A 19015-nucleotide genomic window follows, 5' to 3' on the forward strand; every position below is an offset into this window, starting at 1 on the left:
CAAGGAACAGTGTCCTGCTGGTGAGAAGGGATTTTTGCTGCTGAGGCAGCTTTTCTGATGTCTCATCGTCCATGTTTTCACTCTTTCCTCCACCCTGTGAGGCAGTGACCATGGCTCCAAGCTGGACACAGACCAGGTGCACCCCAATGGGTGCAGGGGTTCTGCTTCTCACAACGATCCTCTCCTTCCTGCTGCCCTACACAGACTGCAGACCCCAGCCCACCTGGGGCTACACAGCCTATGAGGTCGTCATTCCAAGGAAACTTGGCTCCAGGGCAGGGAAAACCAGCCAGGAGGAAGTGTCCTACAGCATTGACATTCAGGGGATAGATTATACAATTCGCCTCAGGCAGAAAGACTTCATAATAAAAAAGATCCCTGTATTCACTCGTAACTCCCAAGGGGAAATCGTGGCTGAACAGCCCCACGTGCCAGCAGGTTGCTATTACCATGGATATGTGGAAGGCATCCCGGACTCCATGGTGACCGTGACTACCTGCTCTGGGCTTAGAGGGCTGCTGCACATTGGAAACTCAAGCTACAGCATCGAGCCCCTGCTGGGTCCCACCACGCGCGAGCATCTCCTGTTGGAGAGGGAGGCGATTCCTGGAATGGTGATGTACAAAATGCGCAACAATGACAGACTATTTCCAGGTCCTGGTAGGGAAATAGGGCAGTTCCGGTCCAAGGGGGACACACAGTATTTGGAGCTCTTTGTTGTGGTGGACAAGAAAGGATTTGATGCCCTTGGCAAAAGTGTAAAAGATGTGGCCCTGGAAGTTATTGAAATAATCAATCTGGTGGATGGACTGTTTTCTTCTTTCCACCTTCGTGTTTTGTTAACTGCACTAGAGGTTTGGGCGGAGAAGAACCCTATCGTTGTTACCAAAAACATAACCCAGGTCCTTCATAATTTTAATCTTTGGCGGCGGCAGCAAAGCCCTACGTACGCCGTGCATGATATGGCGTGTCTATTTGCCTCGATGGACTTTGGTAGTGATATGAGAGCATCGCACCCAGGCAATGCGTCCAAGTTCGCCAGTGCCTGCAACAGAAAACACGCCTCTGCTGTTGTGTCGTTTGCAAAACAGCCTTACATGGACACTGCTGTCCATGTCGCTCGTGCATTGGGGCATGCCCTTGGCATGAGGTACGATGGCAGATACTGCAGGTGTGGAAACTCCTCTGAATGCATCATGAGCACACGCGGCACAGTGAACCGTCAATTCAGCAACTGCAGCAGAAAGGACTACACGGATTTTATAACCTCAGGCCTAGGATTCTGCCTTAATAAAGCCCCAGAATCGGTAATACAATTTCCACTGCAGCGCTGTGGGAACGGTGTCCTGGATGCTGGAGAGGAATGCGACTGTGGCTCAGATGCGCAGTGTAAATTGAACCTTTGTTGTGACAATGAGTGTAAAATAAAAGCAGGAGCCGTTTGCACTTCTGGAGGCTGCTGTAAGAACTGCGAACCTCTCCCAGAAGGAGAAGTGTGCAGGGAGAGCACTGGTCTGTGTGACTTGCCCGAGTATTGCAACGGGACGTCTGCGGATTGCCCGGCAGATGTGGCCAAGCAAGATGGGACTGTGTGCGCTGAGGACGGGTATTGTTATTCAGGCAAGTGCCGATCTCGCACGTTACAGTGTAGGAGTATCTTTGGCAAGGAAGCAAAATCTGCTCCACTCACATGTTTCCTGGAGGTGAACATGAAAGGGGATCGGTTCGGCAATTGCTGGGGAGATGGGACGGATGTCAATTATCAGAAATGTAAGCCAGAAAATGTCCTGTGTGGGAGAGTACAATGCATGGATGTTGAACATCTGCCTCAGATGGAAGATCATGTAACCATCATTCAGTCCCTGGTGGATGATATCTGGTGTTGGGGCACAGATTACCACTTAGGCGTGGACATTCTGGATGTTGGAGCCATTAAGGATGGCACGCATTGTGGTGAGAAGAAGATCTGCATCAATCAGACGTGTGTTCCCAAGGAGAAGTACTTCTCATCCAACTGTTCTGCCGAGAAAACGTGCGGAGGAAGAGGAGTCTGCAACACGAGAGGGAACTGCCACTGTGACAACGGGTGGGCACCCCCCTTCTGCCAGTTCAGCGGCTCTGGAGGAAGCATTGACAGTGGGCCCATACTGGTTGCTAAAGAAGGGGTTTCTACGTTCATCACCGTGAGCACCATAATAATTATTGTTGTTCTGGCACTCGCAGCACTTGTCATTGTGTGCGTGAGAAAGCTCCGAGTAACCCGAGCAAAGAAGAGACCTGTCAGACGCTTTCGGGCTGGAGAACGGGTTCCTGGGCGAGATGCGAAGGACCAGGCAGGAGAAGGCAGGTCCAAAACAGCTGGGGCAGCTCAGAAGAAGGGCCAGAAGAAAGCAGCTCAGAAGAAAAACCAGAAGAAAGCAGCTCAGAAGAAGAAAAAGAAGGCAGCTCAAAACTTCCCTGTGTAGGACTTCACGAGACAGCTGTGGAAAGCTGGACTCTGTCATGAGATTCAGACGCTGGCTGCTGTGGACTCCTTTTAAATTTATCTAGATGCAAGTGTAGAGTTAGGGGACCTAGTTTTTGTTCTGTAGAATAGCAAAATGAAGTTGTTTCGCTTGACCTCACTCCGCAGGAGAAAAAAAACTTGTTGACAAAAATGACAGGGGTGCTCAGGTTAATTTAAAATTTACAGACTGGCAAAGGAGGTGAGGTGGCGGCCAAGGGCCATCAACATTTGCGAAGTTAACTTGCTGAAAGAAGCGCTGTTGTGGTTAATTCTTGAATTCCTGAGTCACAGGCAACCTTTGGCTGGGATTGGCCCTTGGGGAGGAGAAGGAGGCGGAGGTGAGGACGCGTGACTGCCCACATCTCACTGAGCGGCTCTGAAGATCAGCAACAGCTCCCTGGCTGCAACGGTCACCCCGCGCTGCCCTGGTGACAGAAGGACAGTGGGGACAGGTGCCCTTCATCCTTGTCACCTCACAAGAGCACCCATGGCCCCTGTGCCACAGCCTTGCTTCACCATGTCCTTGTGTCACAGGCAGCTGGCAACATGGCAGCTGGGGGGGGCAGCGCTTCCAGAACCTTCTCGAGGGGCGCTGAGGGGAATGGCCGCCCCTCAGGGCAGGAGGGTGCCATGCACTTCTGCCGGGTCCCACAACAGCGCTGAGGGGACAACCCTGGCACAGCCACCACCTGAGTGTCTCAAGGGAGAGAGGACCAAGGTGTCTGTGCGAGGGGAGGCAGGACCCTCCCTGAGGCGTCTTGCCACCATTTTGAAGGTGCTGTCGAGGAGATGGCTCCAGACACAACATGGCGGCCATAGGAAGGCCCTGCTCCTCTGGCTGGGGGTCTGGGCAGTGCTGCTGGCATCGCTGCTCCCCGGGGCAGGCAGCCATCATCCACCACCAGGCTATGCTGTCCATGAGATTGTCCAGCCGAGGAAACTGGCCCCGAGGGCAGGAAAAGCCACAGAGGGAGAAATGTCCTACGTTCTCAGGGTGGAGGGAGAGAACCGCATCATCCACCTCAGACAGAAGAGAGGACTCCTGGTGAAAAACCTGCCCATCATCACATACAGCCCTGGTGGGACAAGAGTGGTGGACCAGCCCCATGTCCCAGAGGAGTGTTACTACCTGGGCTACATCGAGGGCAGCCCTGACTCCCTCGCCATGCTGAGCACCTGCTCAGGTCTGAGGGGACGGCTGGAAATTGGGAACCTGAGCTACGGCATCGAACCTGTGCCAGGGTCCGTCACCTTCCAGCACCTTCTCTATCGGCGAGAGAAGACCCGGAACAAGCCCTTGGTGTGTGGAATGATGGATGAGGTGATCCAAAACCAGGCAGGTGGAAAGGGAGCTCAAACAGGCCTAATAGAACAGGACATCTCTAAGAGACTGAAGGAAACCATGTACATTGAGATACTCGTGGTGGCAGACAGTTATCTATTTTCCTTCCACGGGCGCAATGAGTCCTCCGTGATGCTTCAGGTAATAGATATAATCAATTTATCTGAAATGCACTATTATCCTCTGAAAATTCGTGTCTGCCTGATTGGGCTGGAGATCTGGACGCACAGCAGCTTCATTGGGTACAGCCAGGATATAGAAGAAGTTCTTAAAAGATTTAACAGCTGGGCAAATAGGGATCTTTCTGTGAGGATGGCATATGACGTCACACATTTATTTACTTACACGGACTTTGGATCGGTTGTTGGGCTGGCATTTGTAGGTACCATCTGCTCCCCTGATTACAAGTCAGGTCTTGTCTCACATATACGGGGAGATGTCTTAACCCTTTCAATAATTTTTACTCATGAGCTGGGTCACAACCTGGGGATGGAGCACGACAAAAAGCAGTGTGTGTGCGGAGAAAATACGAAGTGCTACATGACGCAAGGCTCGGTCAAAGGTGCCAAGGCTTTCAGCAACTGCAGCCTGCAGAGCTACTTGGAGCTGCTCAGCAGAGGCCATGGCAACTGCTTGCGCAACATCCCAGCGCCCCACAGGCTCTTCTATGCTAAGCTTTGTGGCAATAAGGTGATCGACCAGGGAGAGCAGTGTGACTGTTGGGGACAGGCAGGCTGCCAAGGCCACCCCTGTTGTCACCGGACCTGCAGGCTGAAGGCAGGGGCTGTCTGCTCCATGGGGCAATGCTGTTGGAAATGCCGCTTTCGTGCTGCAGGACACAAGTGCAGGTCGGAGGGGGACGAGTGTGACTTACCTGAGTATTGCAATGGGACTTCTGAGTGGTGCCCTGAGGATTTACACAAGCAAGATGGGACGCCATGCAGCAATGACGGCTACTGCTACCAAGGTAAATGCGCGACCTACGACAACCTGTGCCAAAAAGTCTTTGGGAAGAAAGCTCGAGGTGCTCCAGAGAGTTGCTTCAAAAAGCAGAACATGAAAGGGGATCAATTCGGCAACTGTGGTGGTGATGGGACCAGCGTTCCTTTTGTGGGATGTAAAGCCCAGGACGTGCTGTGTGGCAGGCTGCAGTGCGTCAATGTGGAGCAGATTCCCATTCTGCACAAGACTGAAATCATCATCCAGATGCCAGAAAACGAGGACTGGTGCTGGGGCACAGCCTACCACGCCGGCATTGATACACCCGATGTTGGACGAGGACTTGATGGCACTAAATGTGGGCCAAAGAAGATCTGTCTTAACAGGACATGCACAGAGGCCACGATCAATATGACGTGTGACGGGCAGGTTTTGTGCAGGGGGAGAGGGGTTTGCAACAACCTCCATCACTGTCACTGCGATGCCGGCTGGGCTCCTCCAGACTGCCAGTTCCATGGTGTGGGAGGGAGCGTGGACAGCGGCCCCCCGCCACCTCTCAGGATGTCCTTTGTGGAGATTTTCCAAAATAAAACATTTTGGATCGTAACTGGGGTCACAGTTCCCACTGCCCTCCTTCTGATTGCTCTCCTCATTGCTGTAACCAGACACAGAAAGGCAATAGCTGCATTTTTCAGTAAAAAGTTAGCCAGAAAGAGAAGTGAGAATTCCGTACATGAGCAGATGAGTACAGAAGAAGAATTTTTTCTAAAAAAACATGAAAGCAGTGGGAAAGACACCAAGTGAAGTTTAGAAAGGACTGCTGGCCCCATGGCTATGCCCCAAAGCCAGACTGCTAATCCCAGGAGATTTTCCACAACTGCGTAAACTGTATGAAAGTTAATTCCACAAGACTTGAGTATTTCCTCTTCTTGTAGTATCTACTGTTTAAATAAACTTGGGTTGGACACAAAAAGTGAAGCTGTTAGAAAATAAAGAGTGTAAAAGTTAGAAAGTTGTTTTCAATGCAGCTAAAGATCTGTTTTGTTTTCTATAGAACAGTGGCACCTTAGTAAATAATTCACTTGAGCATTTAAAGAGTACAGACAGGTTGATGCAATGTCCTGCTCACCTGGTTCAGCAGAGATGCTCCACTGGGTCAAAGCAGCTTATTTTCTGAGTATTGCACCTGAGCAGGAGTTGGGATGAAGAACCGAAGGGAAACGTGCAAGAAGTCGAGGTACAGAAGTCAGCACTGATTTTTTTTATGCTACCTTGCTATTCTTCCCTCCTTGCAGTTGGTTGTTAGTACAGTATGCGTTCTTATTTTTATAGTGAATTAAAAGTCAGAGATTGAAAAATATTCACATTTGCTTTACTGTTAATTCATAGTGGCAAATTCTTAGAGAAATAAAACATCCCTTGACCCCCCCCACCCTCTGAGGAACTGTACCAGATCTTCGAGCTGTTACATACAATTTGCTGCATTTCTAGAGATATTTCCATAAGGAGAAAGTCCGTACTAAAGATTTTTGAAGTGCTTAAAGAATCCATTTACAGTCCGTACAAACCTGTAAAATAAATAACTGTTCACTGACAGTGTCTGTCCCCGACAGCTCAGGCTCCTCCAGCACTAGAGCTGACATTGCTGCTGGCACGACAGTTCGCAGCGGACAGCCTGACACCAGTCTGGCCGAGGTTGCTAAAACACGACGAGATCTCGTTAGGGCACTGCCTGTTCTCCTTGGACACGGGGGCTCATCAGAGCAGGGTGGACGTGGACGCCTCTGCGTCCGGCGGGCTGGTGGGGACCGTGCTGGCGTAGAACTTCTTCTGGGAGCGCAGGAGAGGAGTCTGAGTGTCGACGTCCCGGCAGGCGTTGCGTTTGAGGGAGAGGAAGGTGTGCTGCGTCCAGCCGTACACGACGCAGTTCAGGAGCCCCTGGGAAGCCGCTGTCAGAGCCTGGGAGAGGGACCAGCAGGGAGATCAGGGCTCTCTGGTCAGCCAGCACCACGCAGCTCCCTGCCAGCCCACCAAACCCGGCACATTATGCCAAGCCCCCCACTTCCAGCATGATTTTATCTATCCTGTATCACATGGGGACGCAGAATCTCACAGTTATTTTAATTATCTTTGCTAAATGCTCTCTCAGGCACAGCAAACAGCTGGACAAGTGTTGCGGAGGAATTGTATTTGGAGACTTGGGTAGAAAGGAAATAAACTGATTTCTGGGGATCCCTTCTAGTCCTGTTTTCTACGATTTCCATGGTGCTGTGATTGTGGTTACTGAGACCTTTTCAAGCCTGTGAAAAACAAAACAACTAACAAAGATCTTTGCCAACCAGAAGCATAGATCAGACTTCCAATCTTGGTGGCTACAAAGATGTTTTGTCTAGCCGAGATTAGAAACAGACAAACCCTCATTTTTCTGGTCAACTAGAGAAGGCAAAACATAGGAGATTGCAGAGGAAGACATTTACCTGTAGAATGAGAAGAGCCATGTAGATTTTACTGTTTGTTGACACTGTCAGCTTCATTATTCCGAGGAGGACAGCTGTGAAAGGGATGGACAAGAGGTTATTGCTTTAACTCCACCTCTTTGCAGTTTCACTGCCAGGCACTATGTCCCAGGAGAATGTTGTGAAAATAACTCAGCTCCCTGCTAACCTGGGGCCCAGCAGCAGAAGAACACGACAGGGTAAAACACCACTCGTTGTTCCACCATCTTAATCATGGCCCATTGCTGATCGCCCAGGAATCCTGTGGAGTTGACGAACCTTTTGTACAAACCTCGGGCTTGACTGAGTATAACCTAAAAAAGAACAAGCATACATCGGTGTTTGTACTTTGTGCACATGCTCTGATCTGGCTTGTTCATCTAGGACTGAGTACCCCCTGCTTTTTTTAGCCAAAACCCAATTTTAATCTATCAAACCTCTTCACACAACAATGTGCTCCCTGGGGAAGAGCAGCTGTTTGGTAGGTGATCTTTTCTGAAGACTCTGAATTGATTTGGGCTCGTGTTGACCCATGCAGCATGACTCGCGCTCTGAGCTTTCCCTACCTGCTAAATCCTTTTAGGGATGGGTCGACAAGAACACAAGGCTCCAGACGGATTTATATGGTGGCACAATGCTATTTTCTCTCCCCTCTCACCCCTTCAAACAGGGAAGCAGCACCACACAGTTCTTCCCCTGACACTGCTTGGCCTCTGGTACCATCCAAGCAAAGATGTAAAGATGAAAAGGGGAAAATGTTCTCGCACTGATCATCTGGTGCAACAGCTAGCTGCAAGGACTGTGCTTCTTACCAGAATGGCTATGATGCTGATCAGAAAGGAAATGAGGAAGACCCCGATGCCGTAGAAGCGCATCGCACGGCAGACAGAGCCGCTCAGGGTCTGCGGCTCGTTGCTGGGCACGGCTATTTCCGTGTGCATCAGGAGGCAGCTGTGGGGAGAAAGGGACAACCTGAGCTCCTGCTGTGACCCCCGAGCAGCAGGGCTGTTCCAGAGAGGAGTGAAGCTCACCCGTGCTTCTGGCTGAAGTTCTGGTAACAATTACTGCTGTTGCCCAGGCAAAACACAGGCACCATGAGAAGGAAAGGGATCAGGCTGAGAGGAGAAAGGACAACGGCGCAGTTATTAGTTATTGCCCTGCACTGCTCCCACCCCAACCAAACACTACTTGGTTTTTCTCCTGTCTCTATAGAGGATTTAAGAATTATTTTTATTGACACTGCTCTGGAAGAGTATTTTCTCAGCTTTACTAACTTTCACACTTTCATTCATGCAGGCAGTATATTGGTAAAGGGAGCACTTTCTGAAAAACTACATATAGTTAATGTAGTTATAACTGACTCAGTTGGAGAAAGTCCCTTACATCTGAAACCTCTTCCTCTGAGTTTGTTAGGTCACCCTGCTGTTACTGATGAGCTTTACAGGTTTTAGAAAATCTTGCTTCAAAATAAGTAGGAAGCAGGGATCAACTTACCAAAACATTGCTCTGCCTGAGAGAATTAAATCTTACCTAGACGAGATCGTTGCTATTCGGCCAATGCAACTCGCGTAATCTACAACCTGCAAAATCCAAAGAACTTGATTAAATGATGGTTTCCGTACAGTTGCTGGTTCACAGGCACCAGCTCCCAGGGAGCACTTCAGTAGCTAAGGGTTCCTCAAACACTGATTAATCCCCAGACTAAGCACAAATGTTTGTTCTCCCTTTGCAATGAATTAACGCCGCTGAGTTCAATCTGTGCTGATTTGCAACAACCGATGCTTCCAGCCACTTACTGCCTTGTTCTCCTTCATGACTAGAGAATTTGAGAAGGGAACTTGGAACTGGACAAGAAGCGGACACTTGAGGAGCTCTCTGGTGTAACTTACTCATTATTTGTACTGTTTATTCACTTAACCTGGCCCTATTGCTCAGAAACTTCATGTTCTGGTGAAGAAATACAGGCAATTTGGAGTGTCCTGGTATCTGCTTCCCAGGAAACGTACTTTGGCAGCCAACATCCACACACCAGCTAGGACAGCACAACATGGGCACAGCTGTAGTGGTGAGGAATTGTGGCAGGTGGTTTGTGTCCAGCAAGAAGGAAACCAGTCCTGCAAGTGGATTCAAAGCCTGCGGGCAAGAGCCCTTGAAATACAGACTGATCTGCCCAGCCTGCTGCTCCCAAACTGACAGATGGAATATCTGGGACACAAAGCTTGCTGTGCACAGCAAATATCTGGGGAAGAAAAAGGCTCTATAGAGAAATGGGGCTGATGGGTTCAGTGGGAAGAGCTGCATGAGGAAATTTGTCATCTTGCAGCGATACATGAGGAGCAGGACAGTGGTCACAGTGGTGCTGGTGCCTCACTGTTCAGCCAAGTGTGAGGAATGAAACAACTGCAAGTAGAGATTTTGGTCATGCGGTCTGTGAAGTGTTTGTTTAGCCTGCAAGGCAAGAGAGTATTTTTCTGAGTACTATGTCCTTGTTCCTCGGTTCCCAGCGATTACACCAGTTCCCCAAAGGGCTTTTGTAAAGGCCAGTGATGATGAAGTGAGGACTTGGGCACTGTTCACGAAGCCAAATGCTCCTTTTATCACCAGCTCATTTCTGTCACACCTCCTATCTCAAACTCTTACAACACTTACTGACGCTCTGGAATGCTGCATGACACCTGGGAAGGACAGAAATTGTCAGTTCTCAGCTCCAGGTTGGCCAGGCATCCCCTGCTTTCCTGTCCCTTCTGCCACATGCTGGTAGAAGGCAGTGACAGCAACAAACTGGTTACTTGGCTATTTTTCTAACTGCAGAAAATCTTCATAATACCGAGTCCTGAGCTTTCTCTGCTCAGAGATGTACACTGCCGGCGGGCTTTGCCTGCTTTAGTCTTGCAAGCCTAATGTTCCCCTGAGAAGCTAGAGCAGACCTATCTGCAGCTCTGCTGACCTCGGTGGGCAAGAGATGTCAGTTCATGGGGCAGACGTCTTCAAAGTCCCTGTGGTGAGATCTACTGTCATGTCTCTCCTCCTAAACCCCACCACAACCCCACAGTTGGACCTTGGCACCCAACGGTTGTTACACATCAGTCCTACTCACCTGGGGGGGCACCCTGTGAAGGTTCTGATTGTATTTCATCCTCAGGTCCATGTACAGGTGCCAGGTGTAGTTGACAGTGTATAGGAAAGAAGCCACGTAGAATATCTGAGAAATACAGATAGACAGTATTTCAGTCCTATAATAACAGTTTCTGTAGCACTTTTAGCTCATCGCTGATGAACCCAAAGCCCGTGGGCTGCTAAACAGTGTTGGGGAATGTCAAAAGTGAGGGTCCCTGCACAGCCCCTCTGGCATCGCTACTGGGCTGTGCTGGGACACCAACTGGGATGAGGTAGAGAACAAGTTCCCACCTCAGACTGCACAAAGGCAGCGTCACTTTGGCCCCAAACCAGGGACAGGAGAACTAATGACAGCAGACTGTCTTGAAAATACAAACCTTAGTGACTTGGCTCATTTTTTGGCCCAGATTCTGACAAGAAAGGGTTCAAAAGCACCTGGACCCTCAGTATGTTACATCCATTGGGAAACAACATAGATACGGCACTTGGATTTGCTTCTCACATAATGAGCTCACTGTACAGTGAATTCACGGAAACAGAAAACAATAGTATATTTAAAGAGGAAAGCGAGGGCAGAGAATATCTGCACTAAGCCTGAGTTAATATCCTAAGAGCCCTTTCCTATCCATGGGAAAAAGGAGGAAAGAAAAGATATGGAACACTGCTTCACACAAAGAGTTCCACAGCCCTTGATTCCATCTCGAGATGAGACCAAATATCTAAAATTTCCTGTAAAAACCCCAAAATCTTGTATTTGTTTCTGAGTCCCTGATTGCCCCAGGCAGTTGAGCATAAACAGCGCTGCCTAATCAGACTATATCTGTCCTGTTTGTCACAGGAAACACATGTTGCGCTGGCAAAGGCAAAGAGGAAGGGTCGGACAAGGGAATTTTTCTGTGGATTTGCTATTTTTGCCAAAGGGGCAAGGAGCACAGGTTTGCCGCCCTGGTGTCATCTAAATCTAGGGAAGTAGTCACTAAATAAACTTGGTCTCCTTTACCGTGTTTGCAAAAGCTCTTGACTGAGTCGAGAGGCTGAGTCCAAGGGGCTGCAGCAGGAACACAACAGTGACTTTCCAGTTCATTAGGCAAGGTTTAATGAGGGTTTGTTGCCCTTCCTCAATTACTTCCAGGGAAGGTGATCAAAACAGTCCACAAAAGTCGTTGTCTTGCATTTCGAAATGCTTTAGAGAGGCTCACAAAATGTCAGCACTGCCTTCTTTTTTGGAAGGAGGAACCAGAAGCCACTTGTGAAGTTGGCAGCAGAAAGGGAAGGGAGTTCTGTGCTCCTGAGCCGCAGTTCGGGGCTGTGCACAGTCCTGCGCTGCTCACCATGCGGAGATGAGGCAGGGGCTGGGAGACATGAAAGCCCCTCATTATAACACTCGGGTGGCTCCTGTTGTGCTCAGCAGGATGAGCTGCCAGGACATTATTAGGCCACTGGAACTGAACTGGAAGAATGTGGGGGAATTGTGCAATTATAACCACGACCTCTGTTCTGGGCTTCATTATTGTAATGCAAATGCAAGGCAGGGAGGAGGAGAGAACAAAGTCAAGGGACAGCAGAAGGGAGCAGTATTTACATTTAACATCAATCAAGAGTCTGGGGCTGGAACAGGGAAAGTCCAAGAAATAAAACAATCTCCTCCTTTACGACATGGGATGGATGTTAGGGGAGTTCCATCTGCTGCAACGTCAGCCCTTGGTGATCAAGTGATAGTAAACAGGCTGAATAATGCAAAATATCGTCCTGCTCCTAAGGCAATCCCTTGAGACAACCACAGCACGTGGACTGTGGTGTGAGCCTCTGCCATCTGCAAACCCCACTGAGCAGCCCTGGGCCTGGCCTCACCCTTGTCCTTCCGTGTGTTTTACATCTTTAGGTGTTTGCATGCAAATAAACCGCACGTCTTTATGAGACACTCAGGAAGGCCAGCCCTTGTGCGACTTCTCCACTCAGCACAGGCAGGAGACATTAACCCATTTATCGCGGTCGCAGATCCGTTCTGGTCCACAGATGCTGCTGATTAAACCTGTTACCAGTTCCTATTTACGCACAAGGTGTTCCCACCACGCAAGGGCATTGCTGGGGTGTTGAGTAAGGAGGTGTCCTGCACCGTGTCACATGCGGGCACTGTTGCTATGGCAAGTGCTCCGTTTGTTTTAATTTCTTCCAGAGCAAACAGCAGCGACAGCTCTTGCCAGGTACAAGCCGGCTCTGCTACTGTGGCGGTTCTCCTGCCGGGGATGGTCTGCTGGTGGCACGCAAGAGAGAAGCCCAAAAACCCTACGGCTGAGATCGGGATGTGGCAGACACCCCACCACAGCACCCTGAGTGTCCCCTGTGGACCTGGGGCAAAGGCAAGTCCTGCAAGGACTCGCCCAAGGCCAGCTCTGCCTTTCCCAGTGTGAAAGGAAAGATTCCCACCTTGTCCCCATCCCTTGCTGGTGCCCCTGAGAGGCATGGCCACAGGCTGGAAAAGCAAGGGCAGAAAAGAGCCAGAAATGCACAGGAGCATATTGTCTCCACTGAGAAACAACGATGTATTGTCTATATCCAACCTGCTTCTCCTCTAGCACTTCAACCTGTCTTCTCCAGGCCATAAAAAGATCACACCAGCATTAAGAACTGTCCCCCAGGCAAATCCGCAAGGGAAACAGCTCAGAAACACCCTCAGTCCCGCAGGCTCCTTCTACCTTCCAGCCTCTCCCAAAGTCTCGTTTTCCCCTGTACCATCATCTAAAAAACATCTTTGATATTGCTCTGCATCATTCCCAAGTGGCCAGGTTACCCACACGCCACTGTTTCCTCTCTCAAAGCAAACATATTGCAGCACTTCCACAGCAGCACAGGGGAGCTGGAGAAACCAGCAATAAGCCAGGAGTGGAACAGCTGCTCTCACCATCAGGAGTATTACAGTTTTACCCAAAAGAACAGCTGTTGAAGCAGCTCTGGGCTGCAGACACCCATCCCCAGACACACCACGGCATGAACACTTCCATACCATACGCTCAGCTACTTCCCTGCCCTCCCTGAGGTACATGGAAGCCTCTCTGGCTTCAGCTGCAACTGCTTGAGCCCACACAACACACATCAAAGCTCCCAATAGCCACTTGCCCTTCCCAGCCGTGTTTTTGTGGGCCCTTTAAAAGGAAATTGTTAAGCCCCAAAATCATCGCTTGCGAACCACTGCTCTGGCCCAAGCTTGGCCATATTCTGCAGAGTTTTTTGAGAGCAGTGATTTGCAAAGCCTAACGCTGAAATGGGAACTCAGCGAGACAAAAGCAAACTGTCAGGAAAATGGTATTTCGCACACTCCACTCCAATTAGTCTCCAGCACACGGAATCAGCTGGAAAGCAGCCGAATCCCCGGGGCGCAGGGCTGAGCTTGCGCTGACGGAGCAGCCCCTGAGCATCCTTGGGCTTGTTTGAGAGAGGACAGGGCCAGGTCAGCAAGAGCAGGGCTGTTTATCTGAGTAATGCTGTAAGTCTGAGCTCAAGCGAATCGCAGAATGTGTCTATTCCTGCCCAGGACGGAGGAAGCACGAAGAGGAATAGAAAAGCTGCCGTGTGAGAGGCAGAGATCATTGTTGGCATGGGTCCAACAGGAAACAGATTAAGATCCATCTACTCACTTTACAGAAGGAACCCAAACACGGCAACTGCAAAATCTCTTGCTTTCCATGCCTTCCTCATCACCCCTCACAAACCAGATGTACCTAAACCCAAGTATCTCTGTTTTACACACAAGGTGAAGAGATCTGATAAGTCAAGTTCACACGGGGAACCTCTGCCAAAGCCCATCTAGAAACAGTCCCCCACAGCCACGCTCTAATCAACAGTGAGGCTAATTACAGTGAAGGGTGCACAGAACAGCACGACCAGTGATGCCAAGGCTACTCACTTGTCCCGTCACTTGCAGGTTATAGCAGATCAGATCCTGCTTGGAGGTCGGTGTGCTATAGAGGAGCGCTCCGGTGAGCCAGCACATGCCCAGGAACAGGTCGGAGAGGCTCAGGTAGAAAAGAGGACGAACCTGGGAAAAGCGAAATGGGTCAGCAGGTCTGAACAATGGTCACAACACTCCCATGACCACCCAGCAGCTTTACCCCGTCATCTCAATGTGCTTTTGTCCCCCAGCTCTTCTGGGAGGGCAACTCTCCTTGCACACAAAACCCAGCCTGATTCTCGCTCTCAGTTGTTTCAATGCAAATACCACACTCTAAACACTCTTTTTGCCACCAGCAACACCCCAGGATCGAAGAGCAGCACCAGCTCTTACAGAAAATATCTCAAAGGTCCAGAATGGAACAGTTTGGCAGGTAGAAGTGAAATTTGTTAAATCAACTGATAGAGAAATCAAACCCTTCTTCACATTGAAATAACTTGAAACGGACTTTTTTCCTATGTGCTTCGTGTCTTCGTGTCACTTCAGTTGGTGACTAAGGCTAAATCTATTTTACATGCCAGATTGATTTTCGCTATGAGTGTCTCTGCTGCACGCTGCATCTCGGTGGAACAGAGTCGCGTCTCTAACGGCAGTTTCCAGCCCATTTCCAGTCTGCACGTACTGGCCAGAAGGATTGTAAACACTGTAAGAAAACATTTGTGCAGAATTCTGGCCAACAGTTTCCTTTTGTGCGGGAGAGCGCATGCTCCGGAAAAGCAGCCTAATTATCTAGATTCTTAATTGTAGTCTTTGGTGCCTAATTTTCAGCATCCTGGAGAGAAAATGATGGCTTTTTTTTTTCTCCCTACAGGAAACTATAATGCTAAACACAGCATGGAAACATGTCAAGAGGCTTTGATTTTCTTTTTTTTCATGAAACTGAGCTTTTGGTGCGATTTGCCTCAATATTGTCCTTTAAATAAACGTTTGCCACCCATCGCATTGTGTGATACTTGTCTTGTTCCTGTGAGCAGCGAGAAAGAGCTCAATAAGATTGACAAGTGTAAGGTACATCTGACTGAACCAGACCTGTCCGTATGCCATAGTTTAAGAGGATCTGCCTGGGGTCTCCCTGGGCCCCCTACATGGCAGGTCCTCTGCCTTCCACAGGATTTATCTCCTCCAACACCCTTGTCCCTCCAGTTCCGTATTTGTACCATCCAACCCAGCAACACAGCAAATCAAACTGCTGTTGCTAGCAAAATATCTGGAGCTAGTTAGTATGTCAACGCATTTATAAATGCCTTTTTTAAATCAGGATTTTCCTTGCTGGTGCAGAATTGAAGCCCTGGCAGGAGGACGTAGGCATGACAAGCTGGGGACATGGTCCAGATTGCGAGCAGGGTAGGTTAAAACCAAGCAGCTCCGAAATAAGGTAAGAAACAATCGAACAGGTGACCCTTTTCTCTAGCAACAAGCGTCCTTGGGGCGAGGCACCACTGTGTGGTTGAGGAGCAATTTTGGCACGGACCTAAATAAAGCAGGTGACATAGTGGTAAGTGAAAAGTGGCATGGTTCTTCCTTGCAAAAGGGACAAGAAATAGCCCAAACAAATAGTATTTATAAAACAGAGGAAGGGAATGTAAAGATGTAAGGATTCAGATGAGCTGCCAGGCTGGAGCGTACATGTTGATTTAGGTCTGTCTGGCCATGGCTCGGGGACATCTGCCTGCACAGAACCTGTCAACATGACAGAGGAAATTCTTTGTTCTTTGCTTGCCATCATCTCTTCAGAATGATTTAGCTCAGGCTGAAGAGTTTTATTGACCCCCCAGAGACAGAAATCAAGCTTCAAGAATGCAATATTTGATTTCCTGGGCTGGGGGGAGGAGGGGAAGTGTTTATAACATTGTTCTCCTCCCAGCCTCCAGAGCTGTTTATTTTTAAACATTTTAACTCTGGATCCTCATGACTCAGGGAATAAGCTGTTTGCGGCAAGCTTTGGTATGGATCTCTTCCAGCCCATTTGTTTACAAATTTCCACTTAAGACCAGAAACACGGGGACAAGGCAATGGGGAAGTCACTGAAGATTTTGCTGCTTTTGAAGCACCAGTAACAGATCTCCCCTGGCAGCAGAACAAGAGCCTGGAAGCCTGATGGAGACGAGTCACTCCAGCTGGTATTCATCCCTCCTATTTGGATTTGCAGAAATAATCTGAGCAGAAACATCTGGACTCACTCGAGCAAGAAGGGTCCATCTGCGACCTGCAGCCATGTGTACAGCTCCCAAGCCACAGCCACATCATATGATTAATAAATAGCAAACATACGCGCATCCACGGGAGTAAAGGGGCCGAGGCTGCTGAGTCACACCGGCCAAACTTGGCTCCGTGTCACGCCAGAGATGAGGACCCCAGGAAGAACTGTATCTGGAGTTCCTCAGGTGCAGGAGATGCAACACAAGGAGCCTTCGATGTGCACCTTGTGCAGCACGAGCTCAGGCAGGTTTTCCATCCCAGCACAAAGGTGAAGTCCCAGCTTTCCTTCCTCCCCAGGAACACACAGAGTTCTCTACAGCTCATTCTCCACATGCCGGGCAGAGCGTTTCCAGGAGGTTGGCTGCCGGGGAGCAAGGCTGCCCTGCGTGTTGTAAGGGGTGCAAATTTGCCCTGCAAACCTGGACTCGTTCTCCTCCACACCTTGCTTCGGCTTGACTGTATGTCTTCCTTCTCTGGGGATCACTCCCCGCAAGCCCTGTTCTCTGAGCTGCAGATCAAACCCATGACGCATGAAGAACATTGAAGACAAGGGACCAGCTGCCAGCTCTACCGTCCTATTGCTCTTAGCAGTAACCTGTCATCTGTGTGCTGCATAGACTGGGCTGCCAGACATCTGCAAATCCTGGGCTTCACACAGGTCAGCTCCGTGCTCTGCCTCCGTAAGTCCTGGACAGACAGAGGGACTTGTATGGGGACAACAAAAGCACCACAGGCTTGGGATGGAGCTCTGCAATGACTGCACATGTGCCAGCCCCCTGCGTGCCACGTCTGATATATCCCAGATATACGGCGCTCCCTGCACACACGACCTGCACTGATGCACTTGGGACGTGCCAGGCACTGCATTCAAGTCAGATCTGCACTACATGTGTGCACAGTCCCACTCGAGGGATGTTTGCACCTGAGTCCTGCTGCTTCAGCATCAGAAATGCTCGTGGTTCCTGTGCCTGCCAGGGCAAATCTTCCAAAGCCCCACAGCAGAGCCCAGCACAACTGGTTTCTTCTTGTTTGAACTTTGCAGCATCATTGAGTTGTACCAGTTTTAGTAGCGCACCTGCCTGGAAAAATTACTCAGAAATACCCAAAGACGAACACTTGTAAATACATTTCCTGCAGGGGCATCTCTAATTTACACTTCAACAGCTTTCTATACAGCTCCTCAGCTCTCCAGGGGTTTTGACCCACAGAGAACACACTAACAGATCCCTGTTCCCAGGATGTGTCTGAACAACTAGAGGACTTAAGTAACCTGCTTCTCCCCACGTGGGTGCAGTTCAAGGTTAGTTCCTTCAACTCGTATCACATAAAAACCACTGAACTCTTGGCAAGCCCTTTCCCTCCCAGCTGTTAAACGAGGTTTAACCACATAAGCCTAAGACCTGCAGTTGCTCCTAGCAGAGCACCTGACCCACACGGGACATCGCTACATGCACAACCCATCTGCAAAATCCCAGCACCTTAATTTAGGGAGGGAAACCGGGGCGCAGACCTTACCTCGGGGGACCGTACGGCATTTTGAAAGACGGCATAGGCAATAATTGAGCTGGAACCTATAACACTGAGAAAACAAAGCACAGGTTGGACCAGACACACATCTGCTTCGATTTCTCTTTTTCTGGAGAAAGGTGTCGTTGCAACACTAAGTCCGTCCCGGGGGTAGCAGCGCACTGTACCTGAGCATGGCCATGGTGAACTGGATCCACTGCAGAGCCGAGTAGACCTGGGGAGAAGGGCGGGTGAGAGCTCAGCATGGGGTTCCCACGGACACGCGGGTGGGGAGCGACCGGAACCCTGGACCGGGGGGTGCCGGTCCCAGCCCGCCGGAGCCGGGCAGGCACAGCTGGTGCGAAGGGGAGCGCACGGAGGGGACGGGCCGGTCCCGGGGGCAGCCGCTGCCCGCGGGGGTCCCGGTGCCGGCGGGGCTCGCTCACCTCCTCCCAGCCCCCGTCCAGCCGGGCCGCCTCCGCCGGGAGGGCCATGGGTCTCCGCCGCCGCCGCCGCACCGCTCCCGGGGCTGCGGGCACCGCCCGCGCTCCGCCCCGGGGCCACCCCGCGCCCGGCCCGCCCCGGGCCCGGCCCCCGGGGAGCAGCGAAGCCCGGGGAGGCCGCGCCTCCGCGCATCTCCTGCGGGGTGCAGAGTCCGACCCAACCGCGGCGAGAGCGCTCGGCGGAGTCCCCCGGCCGAACCCCGCGGGTGCGGGACCACCCGCCCTGGCCACGCCTCTTGGTGACGTCAGGAAGCGCGCGCGGGCGGCGGGAGCAACGCCTGTGAGGGGGCGCGAGGGGCGCTCGGGCTCAGCGCCTCGAAGGCTCCGGGCGTCTCCTCAGCAGCCGGGCGGGAAGCGTCTCCGCACAGGACTCGTGTTGACCCCACAAAGGCCGCCCTGCTCGGGGCTCTTCCTCTTCCCCTCCTAAGGAGAGGGCGCTGGACCTGAGGGACACCCTCC

At 50.7% G+C, this 19015-nt stretch overlaps 3 protein-coding genes across 3 annotated transcripts; 2 read left to right on the forward strand and 1 right to left on the reverse strand.

Annotated features, from left to right (window-relative positions):
* The first annotated feature begins 110 nt into the window (after positions 1-110).
* LOC136109289 (disintegrin and metalloproteinase domain-containing protein 21-like) lies at positions 111-2474 on the forward strand. Its single transcript, XM_065851840.2, has one exon. It carries the CDS (start codon positions 111-113, stop codon positions 2463-2465), a length of 2355 nt encoding a protein of 784 aa, XP_065707912.1. The 3' UTR covers positions 2466-2474.
* Positions 2475-2993: 519 nt separating this feature from the next.
* On the forward strand, positions 2994-6127 carry LOC136109264 (disintegrin and metalloproteinase domain-containing protein 20-like). Its single transcript, XM_065851803.2, has one exon. It carries the CDS (start codon positions 2994-2996, stop codon positions 5589-5591), a length of 2598 nt encoding a protein of 865 aa, XP_065707875.1. The 3' UTR covers positions 5592-6127.
* Positions 6128-6134: 7 nt separating this feature from the next.
* Positions 6135-18743, reverse strand: TMEM116 (transmembrane protein 116). The gene is made up of 11 exons (XM_065851533.2): positions 18500-18743; positions 18242-18288; positions 18063-18126; positions 14304-14435; positions 10380-10484; positions 8813-8862; positions 8314-8397; positions 8095-8233; positions 7452-7596; positions 7265-7338; positions 6135-6746 (listed from the first exon to the last, which is right to left on the reverse strand). Exons 1-11 carry the CDS (start codon positions 18545-18547, stop codon positions 6546-6548), a joined length of 1089 nt encoding a protein of 362 aa, XP_065707605.1. The 5' UTR covers positions 18548-18743; the 3' UTR covers positions 6135-6545.
* Positions 18744-19015: the final 272 nt, after the last annotated feature.

The sequence above is a fragment of the Patagioenas fasciata genome, chromosome 17, assembly GCF_037038585.1.
Source record: "Patagioenas fasciata isolate bPatFas1 chromosome 17, bPatFas1.hap1, whole genome shotgun sequence".
NCBI lineage: Eukaryota > Metazoa > Chordata > Aves > Columbiformes > Columbidae > Patagioenas > Patagioenas fasciata.

What these genes read in the sequence shown, in the direction of transcription:
- LOC136109289 (XM_065851840.2), top strand. Translation starts at nt 111, where the DNA reads ATGGCTCCAAGCTGGACACAGACCAGGTGCACCCCAATGGGTGCAGGG.
- LOC136109264 (XM_065851803.2), top strand. Translation starts at nt 2,994, where the DNA reads ATGGCCCCTGTGCCACAGCCTTGCTTCACCATGTCCTTGTGTCACAGG.
- TMEM116 (XM_065851533.2), bottom strand. Translation starts at nt 18,547, where the DNA reads ATGGCCCTCCCGGCGGAGGCGGCCCGGCTGGACGGGGGCTGGGAGGAG. An exon ending in ACCTGCAAGTGACGGGACAA is followed by an intron (nt 10,485 to 14,303) that starts GTGAGTAGCCTT and finishes TGTATTTCTCAG; the next exon opens with ATATTCTACGTGGCTTCTTT. An exon ending in TCAGCATCATAGCCATTCTG is followed by an intron (nt 7,597 to 8,094) that starts GTAAGAAGCACA and finishes GTTCTTTTTTAG; the next exon opens with GTTATACTCAGTCAAGCCCG.